Genomic DNA, 12,894 nt, shown 5'->3' with positions numbered 1-12,894 from the left:
TTTGTGCTTGGGTTCAGCCATCTGAAACTGCTGTAGACTGGGAGCAGAAATTGCCCACTGCTGCTTGTAGGAAACAAGTCTTCCAAGGATGTCCAACCTCCTTGCCAAGATACATTTGTTTCTCTCTTTTCCCCTTCTGTGTGTATAATTGACTGGAAAGAAAACAAAGTTTATAGCTGCCTAGTCCTGACAGCTGAGATGTGTAGGAAGGAGGAAAGGATTCTTCTCTTTCTGGCACTCTAGGCAGCTTCCTAAATAAGAGAAGCTGCAAGTCCTGATTCTGTGCACTTTGGTGTAAGTTATGGACTGGAAGGGAGCAAGGTTGTCTGCTTCAGCCACTGAGCTCTGCCCTCCTAGCAAGGACTGGAGGCAGCTTCCACATCAGTGTAAATCAGCCCTGGCTGAAGTGGGCAGAGGTGGGTTGAAAACCTTAAAGAGGAGTGAACTGATTGTAAAGTGAGAGGGAGCTTGATTTGTTTTGGCCTGGGCATGAAAAGGTGAGGAGAGGAGGCAATGCCTGGGGTGTGTTGTGCTGGGAGAGGTAACTGGAATGCTCAGGGGCTGCTTTTTTGGAGTCTCTGGAGTGAATCAGGACGGTGGGATTGCCAGGGAAGCAGCAGGTTAAGTTGTTGGCACCTGGCCCTCTGTGTACATTCTCCCTGTCATATCAGGCACAGAAACTTCCACCTCAGCAGATCACCTACTAAAGCCAGGTGTAATCCACTGCCTTGCTGTTCCAAGGATTACAGTGGGCTGTGTGGGCCACATGGACAAAAAATACTTTTGGGTATTGAAATTGACACTTAATCAGCCCCAGAAGAGAAACAGGACTTTAAATCCAACCAGAAATTCACAGCAACTTCCCTGCATGATGCTGTTAGAAAATAACAGCTTTGGGCTGAGTCCCAGAGCAGTCTCTGCTCAGGTGCCTGTGCTGCTCTGCTGTGCCCAGCTCCCTGTAGGGCTGCTTTACTGGGGGTCTGTGCTGGGACAGAGACAGGAGGCAGCATAGGAGTGAGGAGGCTGCAGGAGGCTCAGGCTACACAAGTGCTTGCTCTCCTGTGCTATTCCCCATGGCTGTGCCAGGCTGCCCACAGGCAGGGCAGGTGATAGGGCTGATGGCAAACACCAGGGAGACAGATTGGGGCTGGAGAAGCACCATGGCCACAAACCTCCCACTGTCCAGCTGTGAGTGCCTGCACAGCATCACCAGGAGAGCAGTGCTTTGGGGCAGGGGGACACAGGGAGCAGCCTCCTTGCTACCACCTAATAAACAAGTAAATGCCTCCAGTGTCATTGCTGTCACTGTTTTTCCAGCTAGTCCCATTTCAGGCTGTGTTGGAGGCAGAACCAGGAGCTTCCCCTGGGCTGTAGCACTCCCAAACTCAAACTTGTGTCTTCAGGGCAAAATGAGCAGGTTCTGTACTCACAAGCCAGGCCCCAGGCCCCGACAGCCAGATAGGTTTAGAGGCAGTTGTTGACCATGTGCTCAGACACACAGAGGTCTTCCCACGGCCCTGCTGTCCTGGCCAGAGCCAGGGACTGCTGGCACAAGTCACCTTAAATAACATTAACACGAGAAAATCCCCCCTCAGGCAGGCCCCACAGTGGGGTTTCCTCAGGAAGATGCCCGAGGCTGATCTGCAGCCATAGTGTGAGGCTGGAACCTCTTCCCGCAGCCTGGGATGTGTGTTCCTCGTGTTGGATGGCTGCAGCTCCCCTCACCAGCCACAGCCACATTGTGCTCTCTGTGTGCTGTTTGCTCACTCTCTCCTGGCTCCCTGGCCGTTCTTGCTGCCCTTCCCTAGCCGTTCCCCGTTTCACCAGTGCCTGCAGAGCAGCGCCCTGAGCTCGCAGCCGAGCTCGGCAGGACCTCGGTGGCCATCACGTGTCGCTCCTGCCCTTGGCCAGCGCCAGCGGCGATAAGGACAGCGCACAAGTGACACTACCGGGGAGTGGAGAGAAGCGAGATAACCCCAGGACCCCATCAGCTGCTTCCACGTCCCCCCATCTCCTTTCCCTATGTCTCCCGCCCCACTCGGCTTCCTCCACACGCGGGCCCCCGCAGACCCGAGTGCCCCAGCCCCTTCCCAAGCCCGGCAGCGACGGGGCACCAGCGGGACGGACAGAAACCTCCCGGCCTGCGAGGGGGCGGCGGCGGCCCCCCAACAGGGGGCGGGTCGGGAGCGGGGGGACAACGCGCTGGGCTCCCCGTGCGGGCCGGAGCTCGCAGAGCGCGGCTCTGGGGGTGATACCGGGGCCCGGCTGTGGGGGTGAGCGCGGCTCTGGGGGTGATACCGGGGCTCGGCCGTGGGGGTGAGCGCGGCTCTGGGGGTGATACCGGGGCTCGGCCGTGGGGGTGAGCGCGGCTCTGGGGGTGATACCGGCGCTCGGCTGTGGGGGTGAGCGCGGCTCTGGGGGTGATACCGGGGCTCGGCCGCGGGGGTGAGCGCGGCTCTGGGGGTGATACCGGGGCCCGGCTGTGGGGGTGAGCGCGGCTCTGGGGGTGATACCGGGGCTCGGCCGCGGGGGTGAGCGCGGCTCTGGGGGTGATACCGGGGCTCGGCCGCGGGGGTGAGCGCGGCTCTGGGGGTGATACCGGGGCTCGGCCGTGGGGGTGAGCGCGGCTCTGGGGGTGATACCGGGGCTCGGCCGTGGGGGTGAGCGCGGCTCTGGGGGTGATACCGGGCCCGGCCGTGGGGGTGAGCACGGCTCTGGGGGTGCTGCACCTTCCCCCCCCGCCCGCCGCGGCCCCTTTAAGCGCGCCCCGGCTCAGCTGCGCGGCTCTCGCGAGAGCCGCCGCCGCCGCGCGCCGCGCCGTCCCGCCCCGCAGCCCGAGCCGCGCCGCGCCGCCGGACTACGCGCCCCAGAGAGCCCCGCGCGGAGCGGCGGGCCAATGGCTGCACAGCGCGGCCGGGAAAGGGGCGGAGCCGGCGGCTCCCCGCCGCCAATGGCGTGGAGCCCCGCTCCCGCGCTGGGCGGGAGGGGAGGCGCGGCCCGTTCCCCCCGCGCCGGTCCCCCGGAAGTGATGTCACAGGCCCCATGTGAGCCGATTGCAACACATGCAGCGCGGAGAGGGGGAGCGCGAGCAGCCGGTGTCCGACGTCAGCGCCGCCGCCGCCGCCCGCGCGCCGCCGCGGGGCACCGCGCCTGAGGTGAGGCTGGGGGGACGCCGGGCAGGGCGGCCGCGCCGCCGCGGGGGCGGGGGTAACCGCTGTGTCTGTGTCGCCCGCCCGCCGCAGGCCGCCGCAGCCGCCGCAGCAGCAGCAGGAGGAGGAGGAGGAGGAGGAGGAGGAGGAGGGAGAAGATGGCGGACGATCCCAGCGCTGCCGACCGCAACGTGGAGATCTGGAAGATCAAGAAGCTCATCAAGAGCTTGGAGGCGGCCCGCGGGTGAGCGGCGGGGCCTGCGCCGCCTCGAGGGGAGCGGCCGCGGCGGGAGGGGCGCGCGGCGAGGCAGGGGCGGCCGCCCCGGGGTGAGGGGGGGGGAGTCCCGGTCGGAGAGGGAACCGGAGCGAGGGAGCCGCCGCCCGGCCCCGGGGCTGCTCCCGCTGCGGCGGCCGGGGGAGGGCGAGGCGCAAGCCCCGGCCGGCGGCCCCTTCCTGGGCCCCGCTGCCCTTTTGTCTCGCCGCGTGGTGAAGCGGACGGGTTCCCGCGGCCGCTCGGGGCCTCGGCAAGGCAGAGAAAAGCGGATTTGGGGTCTGGCGAGTAGAGCCGGGAGGGCCGTGTGCCCTCCCCCGCACCCCCCGGGACACCAGGGAAGGCTCAGTTGCAGAAAGGAAGCGCGGCCGTGTTCCCTGCACGGGAAAAGGGCAGCGCCCGCCGGCAGCTCCCTGCCGGCCTCGGCCTGGTCGTGGCTCCTCAGCTGTTTCACACCCCCCTCCGCATCCCCCCGAAGCGGATGAGTTCCCTCCGGCCACCCTTGCGGGGGTGTCACAGGTGGGTGTCCCATGTCCACACCGGGCAGCGGAGAAGGGCTACCGGGCCGGTGCTGGCCACGGAGCTCGGCGTCGGTGCCGCCTGGCCGTGCCCCTTGCGCAGCCCGCGCCAGCTGGCAATGGCAATGGCAGATTCCAGAGGGAGTAGAGGGCTCCTCTGGTCCCCATGCAGGCTTGGGCTGCTCCCAGGGGACCAACTGGCCCGGGGAGTGCAGGAGGGGCAGGGTAGGGGCAGCAGTTACTTTATTACTTCTTTTACAGACACTTATTTGATCTTTTTCACCCCTTCACCTCCCAGTAAAAGTGCTTCAGCTCCATTTCCCTGGAAGTCAGATTTCCCAAAGTTTGGATAGTGTTAAATTTAAAGTCTGTATTGTCTTTGCACTTTGATATCTTCTTTTTTTTTCTCCACCAGAAGTTAAATTGCTGGGTGTTCTTATAGTCTGCCCCATGCTAAAGTTTTCATGGTGCCTGTTTCGAGTTGCATGGGTGGGGAAGCTGCTCAGGCTTGAGTGATTGTAAGAACTGAGGGTTCTGGAGCTGTAAAATAGCAAAGAAAGTGTGACACAATAAAGTAGAAATGGGAGGTGATTCCTTGCCACTCCTGTAGCTTCAGTTTCTGTGGGCTTCTCTGAGTTGGTGCTTGTCTAGCTGGGGCAGGACTGGCTAAGCCAGGACCTTGTTTTGTGATTTCCTTAGTGCTGGTTCTTGTGTGTAGAGTAGGCCAGAGGGATTGTCCAGCTGAAAACTAACCTAGACAGGAGGGGAAAGGAGAGGAGAAGCCAAGCCACAAGTCTCCTTAATTTTTTTTTGTCAACTTGATTTGTGATGTAGAGAAGATGGGGAGGGGGATGGGAAAAGGGAGTGGGGAGACAGAGCCTTCCTTCTCCAGAAGCCGAGTGGACTTTGCCTGCTGAAGCTGATTGTTCAGCTGTGCCTTTGCACGGTGGTGACAGTGAGTCTTGTGCTTGTGGGGAGGCCCCAGTGAGCACAGGAGCTTGAGAATGACTTTTGCTGTGAAGCTGAAAGGGCTTTGGGGAGCTACAGGCATCTCTTGCAGCCTGTGAAAACAGCTGTCAGTCCCTGCAGCAGCCCTGAGGGAGGCTGGGGGGTTTTGGAAATGGATACTTGGCATTTTGGCCCAAAATATGGTAGCATAAGCTTGGCTACTTTCAGAGACAGGTCTCATGTTGTTTGAACTAGATGAATGTTGCAGAGAACAAGGTTATAACTGGTGTTGGTGAGCTGGTGGGAGAGGTGAGGCTGAAGGGCTGTCTTGGAGTGGGTGGCTGGGGTTTCCTGTGGCCACAGCCCAACTATCTTTCCACCTCGCCACCGGTGATCCCTGGCACATCTCTGCTTCATGGTAAAGATGCTGTGAGTGCAAGAAAAGGCATGTGGGAGGTTTAGCTGAGCCCTCTGGATCCAACGTATCTCCTAGATGTTGTGTTATTGCTGTTCCTTAATTTAATATGTGTGCTAGCTGCTGAACAGCCACCTGAGGAAGGATGCTGATGCTGACAATCCTTGCTATAAGCAACGTTGTACTGGTTCTGTGTAAATGCTTCTAGAGAGTCCTGCCTGAAATTAACCTCATCTGTTTGGGTCCAGGAAGGGGAACAGATGCTGCAACTTTTGCCACCAGAAGCATTAGACTCCCTGGCACAGGAGGTGTGAGGCAGCCCGACAGGCTTTTCCGGCCTCTGGGAGAGTCATTTCCCCTTCCTGCAGAGTAGGAAGACCTGTTCTGAGGTGGATTAGGGGGGCAAAGCCTTTAAATAGGGTGATGTGGAGGGCCAGGGGCTCCTCGGTGTCTCCACCTTCCCTTACTCATGGACTCCTCATAGTGACCCAGCAGCAATGTCCCAGTTTCATGTGCCAGTTGTTCCTGCGGTGGATCAAAGAGACAGGAAAGGGAGGAAGCTGGTGCTCAACATTCACATGTGGCAGTTGAGGTACCTCTGCTGCTACCCAGCTACTTTGGTCAAATCTCACTGAAATCTGCACAATGATATCAAAATGTTAAATGAGCAGGAGAGCAAGGAATTGCTTTTGTTGTGTCTGAGCTAGATGAGGTGAGTGGCAGTATTTGGTCAGAAACCCAAGGAGAACATTGGAGCTTCAGCTTTACCAGGAGCTGATCAAGTAGAGGCCAGCAAGGGCAAGGCAGCTTCTCAAACTGCAGGGTAACATTCTAGCAAGAATGTCCGGTGTTATTTTTCCCAGCCCTGCTTAGGAAAGCTGTCATTCACACTCATCTCTGGATAGCAGGAATCTGGCAAGTAAAAACAGTGAAAAGATGATGTTGAAAACCTCCAGCCCCTCCCCAAACCCTATCTCTGCTGGCAGGGACTAGAAGGAGCTGTTCTCTGTATTTTGCTTCCTAACCCAGAAGTGCCTGTTATCTCCTCCCAGCTCTTCCCTAGAAATACTGTACTGAGTTTGTGACCTGATCTTTCTGATGTAGTGAGAAGGTAAAGGGGAATAGTTGGTGTCTGCAGAGTGTGTATGAGTGAGAGCAAATGGGGCCCAAATTCTGCACTGCAGACAATTCCCTTTGCTAGCCAGAAGATGAGGGTGAAAGGCTGGTGAAGTTATGCCCCTTAGAAAAGCCTTGTCATTCACCTCTGATAGCTTGGCGTGCTCAGGCTTGCATCGAGCATCTCAGCCTCTCCCCCACAAAGGGATTCTGTCCTCAGTGTCCAGGTAGTTTTTGTGAAACAGAGGTTTGGTGGAAGTTTGTGGCCCTTCTGAAGCTGCAGCCATGTCTTTGCATGTGGATGTTGCAGCAGCTCAAGTCAAAGCAGTGTTAGCCACTATGTTTTTCTTTTATGCTCTCTCGGGGCTTCTCTGCTGTTGCTTGGTGCAGTTTTCTAGTGTCAGTGTTAAGTGACAATCACTCTTTGTTCCTTTGGTCTTTGCCATTCTGAATAGTTAGCAGGGCTATGGTCAGGGTTTTTTTTCTGCTAATCTAAGCTGTACATGCTTGGCAGAATCAAGTCTCAGCAACAACCAGCAGTCTCCTTGCAGGCTCAGGATGGAGAGGTCGCATCTAAATCTCATCTGGAGAACTTTGGACACAGTGTTGGAAATGAGGGCTCTGCTCAGAAGCAGTTTACTGACACCTCCATGGGGCAGCTGGGCTTTCTGAGAGCACAGCAAGTGCTGATGCAGGCTGTGGAGCTGCCTGACAATGCTAAAACCTTTAGGAACTTAGCTCCCTTGAGACATCTCCTGCCTTCTGTTCAGAGCAGCAGTCCTTGCACTTTATTTTCCTGCAACAGTGGAAGAGGAGGCAAAGAGGTGGATGTCTTTGGAGACTCTGTCTGCAAGGGCAACTAAGGTTAAGTATTTTGGAAGGTGGGAGGAACAGGGCATGTGCAGACTTAGGATCATAGAATAATGGGGGCTGAAAGGGCCCTGCAGAGCTGCCCCAGCCCCTGCTAAAGCAGGTTCCCCTCGCTCAGGGGGCACAGGAACGTGTCCAGGTGGGTTTGGAGAAGGAGCCTTCACACTCTTCCCTGGACAGCCTGGGCCAGGGCTCCCTCACCCTTACAGTAAAGGAGATTTTCCTGGTGTTTAAGTGGAACTCTTTGTCTTCCAACTTATGTCCATTACCCCTTGTCCTGTCCCTGGACACTGCAGAAAAAAGTGTTGCCCCATCCTTTGGACAAACACCTCTTAAATACTTTTAAGTGTTGATGAGGCGTCTCCTCAGCCTTCTGTTCTCCAGGCTGAACAACTCCAGGTCCCAAATGCAGAAACTTAAGTCTGAACAAGTAACTTATTCTGGTTGTCACTGGAGGAAATGTATGAAGGCAGCAGAATGGAGAAATGGCAGGAGAAAGGGAAATCTTGGTTTCTGCAGAGCCTTGGGAAAACAAAGTGATGTGGTTTCCTGCTAGGGCTTAGATTCTGCCAAGTTGAGACTCCCAGCTGCTCTATGGGAGAATCCAAATGTGAGACAAATTAATAGTCACCAGGAAGGACAGAGGCCTGAAAATGTGTGAGGATTCCAGCAAAGTGAAACATGTCCCAGTTCTGCTGGAGGGTGGAAAAGCTGACCTGTTGCTTAGACATAAGTGGTTTGCCCAGACTGTGTTGCAAGGCTCTTCTGCAGTCCATCTTGGAGCCTTGCTCATCCTGATTGAAGAGCCCAGCTTTGGAATTAGCCTCAAGATACTGTGTAATGGGGACAGGAGGCTGCTTGGATGAAGGTGGGTGACAGGCTGTGCATCTCCTCACCTTGTTCTGGACTGTGCTGGGATGATGGCACTTTTTTGACCAGGCAAGTTGGGAAGGCTGAGACCTGTTTAGACATTGTGCTGGTTCTGGAGGACGAGATTGTCTTGGCCTGATCTACTGTTAGCATGGTGAGCCTTTCTAAAAGTGACCTGAAAGCTCTCCTCCATGTGAGTTAACACTGCAGCTGTAAGTGCTGCAGCAGCAGTAACTGCTGGGGAGTGTTTAGGGAATAACTGAGGTCAGTTGCAAGTTGATGTTCTGTCTGGGTTTGCCATGTTCCTGATTTCTTCTGAGCAAAGTGCTGGGAAACTGGTAGTGTCGGGGTCATGTTGTGCTGCATCACTGAGCTGTATTTCTCTCCTGAATTAGGCAGCACAAATACTCCACAGCTCCTGGGAGCATCTGCAGCACTTGTCTGGAGATATAGCTTGTTCTGGTGACAGCAGGTGATGTACAGCTTCCTTGCACTGAAGTTGTGACAGTGCTGGAGTAACTGTTGAATGGATGATTTAACATGGTATGAATACCTCTACTGCCCCATCTCTGCCTAAGATGCAGCATACCATATATAGTGGTGCTTGTAACAATACCACTGTGTCTAGGCAGGTACCAATATAACTGTCTTAAGTGATGTCACACATCAGGAGGAGCATTTGATGTGGTCTTTCATTGCTGTGACTGGTTTCTGGCCACGCTGCCAGAGACATGTGGCTTCAGAAGCTCCCTGCCCTGCTCCCAGGCTGGCAGCAGATCTCTCTCCCAGCCTTCTTTATCAGGATCTGTTTGTCATTGTGGCCATGCCTCAGGTCTCTGGGAAGTAGTTTAACCATTGATACAGGTTGTTTCTGCAGAGCTGAAGCTTTCACCTTAGGACGTGGAGTACGATGGAGACCTTGAGCTGGGCCTAGATGATCTGGTCAGTCTGTACAGGCCAGTACTATGACAAGGTACTACTTGGCTTTCCAACTTAGGGTGTGTTAATTGGGTATCATTACTGATGTGTCACGCTAGTGCCAGTCACAGGACAGCCTTGAGGGCTTCTCCACAGCAAGATGATGTCTCTGCTGCACCTAACTTTGCTAAAAGTCTTTGGCTTCTGCTGGAATCTGGGCTGGACCAGTCCTGGGGTAGCCAGTTGTCTTTCACTCTCTGGGGAGTGTGAAACATGAGTGAGGCAAGGACTGGAAGAGTAGCATCTGCAGGCTGGCACGTGCAATGTACTGAAAATGAGTTTTCTACTTTGGGTGTGTGATCTGTCATTAAGGTGTGGAGTGTTTAGGGAAGAGGTTATGATTTAAGCTCTTACCTAGGCTGAATTGTTTCCTCAAAGTAGTGCTTTCTCAGCCTTCTTGTCTTAAGGGAGGTTTCTAAAGGAGGTCACGTTTCTGTTAGAGGTAAAGGTTCTAATATGTATGCTGCTGGTAGTGTGAGGAGGAGACATTTGCAGAGAGGCTGGAATAGAAATAGTCTGGGGCAGAAGTGAAACCTGAGGGCTCTGGGGCAGGTCACCATGTAGGATGTACTAGAGCTGCTTACACACTGTTTCCCTGCCTTGGCTGTTGCAGTCTCTTCAGGCTGCCAGTCTCCATAGTGCTAGGATCAGAAGCTGAGTGTGGATTGTACAGGAGCAGGCCTGATCACACCTCTCAGGACTAAGGCAGCCTCTCTGAAGAGCTTGTGTTTGGGTGGTGTCGAGGGTGGGTAGCCTGAGAAAGCTGTCCTCTCCCTGTGCCAGCTGAGGAGGCAGACAGAGATGGGGAGGGTGTCCAAAGGGTTGTTGACATCTTGCTGGTTGGTTGCTGGTGTCTAATTGTTGTAGAACACTTCCTGGCCTTTCTCATCTGCCTGCTCTACCTGTTCCCTTTGAATATCAACGATGAAGAAGTGCTGTTTGAGAGCACCAGTGTTGGCAAGTGGCAAAAACCTGACCCGACCTGAGGGGATGGTTAAGTGGCAGCCAAGAACTGTGGCTGGTGTTTTACAGCCCTTGGTAGCTGGGCAGCCCCATCCTCTCTTCTGCCACTGTGTGAATCATTAGTGAACAGTGTGATTCATGCACAGATCATCATTCACATAGAGTGAATGAATGAGCTCCTGACTGCTGAAGACAAGCGATGTGGTAGAAGATGGGAAAGCACCTCAAAAGAGGACAGACTTTTTTGACTTTGTGGCAACTGCATTTCTTTTCCCCCCACTATGAACTCCCTATTCCCATGTAGCTCAGAGGCATTAACATCTTAACAAGCAAATCTGGATTTGTTGCTTCAGTCCCTCCGTGGACATCTTGTACCCAAATGGCCCATTAGCATAATGCAACAAGTCTTTTAAAGTTGGAGCATTAATAATTGGAGATGGAGGGGGGAGGGCAGGGGAGCTGTGGCAAAACTGAGCCTCCCAGTGAGTCACAAATGTCTGAAGTGCAGAAATGTCTGTTCCATTTACCAGTAATTGGGCATCCGGGCTTTCTGCATGAGGTCAGATGCAGCCAATAAGGCCTATTCAAAACATGCCTGTGCAATTATGTTCTGTGATGTGTTGCCTTTGATCCAAGGATTTCAGAGGGGCACTGATTCACCTTCCCTGTGGGGTGTGCAGTACCCACTCCTGCTGATGCAGTGCTCTTCAGCCATGTGGGATGGAGTCAGGGGCAGCTGCTGGTGGCTGCCACTGACCTGTGGACAAGGGCTCACTGTTATCTGCTACCTGTGCAGCCTTAGGACACGTGATACCTGGCCAAATTCTCTGCCATGTGGAGGAATAGGAGTCTGTGACCTGATTCTTCTTTCACCTCCTTTCTGTCCCTGGGGAGTGCTGCATGCTGAGCTCAGGAGGCAAACCCTGGCAGCAGGCCAGTGTCTGCTCAGGGGGAGAAAGCACTACCTTGCCTGACCTGTGGTGAAACACTAGCCAGCCTTGCCTCTGCTCCTTTGGTGAAGCAGCCATTTGCTGCCTCCTTGTGGGAAGCTTTCCCTTGCTGCTGAAGCAGGCAGTGCACAGAGGAGAGCAGGCTCACTTCTCTTTTTCCAGGGTGGGTTTGGCTTGGTGCTTTGCCCCCTAGCTTGCACTCTGTAAGCTTGTTTGGCATCTGGGGGCTTTTCCTCTTTGAGAAGGTCAGTGGGTAAGAGGGCAGAATACCTCTTCAGGACAGTTCTTGGTGATTTGCATTCAAGCTGTTTCTGCTTACACAAAGTGCTTTTTCTATTTCATCTGCCAGCATTGCAGGAAGATGATAGACAAGATTTCTGTCTAGGGCTCTGGGACGGAGCTACAGTTTGAGAGCTTGGCATTGTGTGAGCCATGGTGGCAATAGCTGCATGGCCTCATGCTGTTCAGCTAAGTGATTTTCCTTTGTCCAGGTGGCATTCAAAGACTGATGGGGGGGAATTGTCGTGTCTGGAGCATTACTTTGACTCAAGGGAGGGAGGCTCGATTTCTCCAGTTCATGCTTATGCTGAAGAGTACTCTTGAGGAAAGAATTTCTTGGTCTCCTGTCTCTAATCCTCCTCTCATATATCCACCTGCTCACATCTTGTGCTTTTTCTGTGCTTCTGAGGTGACAATGGATGCAGAGAGGTCACTTCTGCCTTAACTTCGCTTGAGAACTTGTCTCTTCCTTATCTTCATGCCCTTCTTTGAGGGACAACTTGTGCTGATGTCACCTTTTAGTAAGATGATGTGGGGTTCTGGTGTATGCTGTGGTGAAATGCAGAATGCCTCTGAGGTGGAGGTTCTTACTGAAATGATGCCTTAAAAGGTACTGCCAACTGCATGGCTCAGCTCAACTTTGTATTAGACTTGCAAGGAGCTGATGGTAAGTCCCATTGTCAGCTAACTGACATTGTGTCCTCCATCTAGGGGTCTGTGCAGCACTTGTCTCCTGCTTGAGCTGTGCTTTGAGCCCATCATCTGAGCAGGGAGTGGGGTTTCACCAACTTCTAATGGAGACGTCACAAGAAGCTGTTGTTTCTCAAGCGGCAATTAGATTGAGGCTTGTTGGCTGGGTTTGTTGCAAAGCATTCAACCCATGTTCTCACTGGCAGTGCAGTTCTTGGGTAAGCCTCCAGATGATGCTACCTTTGAAGCACTGAAGGGATCCTGGACTCTTAAGATTGTCAGCCTGCTAGGAAAGAGCAGAGATAGACTTTCCAGAGAAAGCTACATAGCTTTTGCATCTGCTGCCATCTCTCTAGATTTGGCATCTCAAGTGGACTTGAGCCACTTCCTATGTGAGGAAGGCTTTGTCTTGTTAAAAGACATTTAGGTCTTTAAAGGGCACAGCTATGACCTCTTTGGGTACTTCACAACCATAGGTCATAACTTGTAAGAGCATATGTCTAGAACTTCCCTATAGCAAGGTCAACACTATTGGCTACAGGGCTTGTATGAATAGGAGTGTCTAGTGGCCTGTGTCTTTGAGAGAACCCAAACCAGCAATTTTGTACTTGCCCATACCAAAGGACACTTACTTTTTACTCGATTCAATGTCTTTGCTCAGGTACAGGATTAAAAACCCCTCAGGTATCCTTTACTTACATCAATGCTTGTGCAGGCTGTGCTCTCAACTTGCTCCTTCACTAAGTGTCGTGTGCCTGCAGCTCTGTGTTGGGTATTTGTTCAGAAGTAGCTCCCTTCTGGTGGACCTGTGGTATGTGCCTGGCGAAGTTCTGCCTGGGATTACATAGATCTTGCTGGCATCAGTCTTAGAGCTGGC

General features: G+C 54.0%; 1 protein-coding gene across 3 annotated transcripts in view; it reads left to right on the top strand.

Moving 5' to 3' along the window:
* Positions 1-2,887: 2,887 nt before the first annotated feature.
* ETF1 (eukaryotic translation termination factor 1) overlaps positions 2,888-12,894 on the top strand; it is a 28,386-nt gene continuing 18,379 nt past the window's right edge. Inside the window, exon 1 of one of the 3 annotated variants that reach the window (XM_062002642.1) lies at positions 2,888-3,155. Coding sequence is in view for 2 of the 3 variants with exons in the window: in XM_062002640.1 (XP_061858624.1) it covers positions 3,308-3,393 (86 nt within the window). In the remaining variant the exon portion in view is untranslated. Of the gene's footprint in view, positions 3,156-3,228; positions 3,394-3,663; positions 3,940-12,894 lie in introns of those variants that run through there. The other 2 variants (XM_062002640.1, XM_062002641.1) reach the window with 2 other exon arrangements.

Source organism: Colius striatus, chromosome 9, assembly GCF_028858725.1.
Source record: "Colius striatus isolate bColStr4 chromosome 9, bColStr4.1.hap1, whole genome shotgun sequence".
NCBI classification, from domain to species: Eukaryota; Metazoa; Chordata; class Aves; order Coliiformes; family Coliidae; genus Colius; species Colius striatus.
This window is presented reverse-complemented; position numbering and strand designations above follow the sequence as displayed.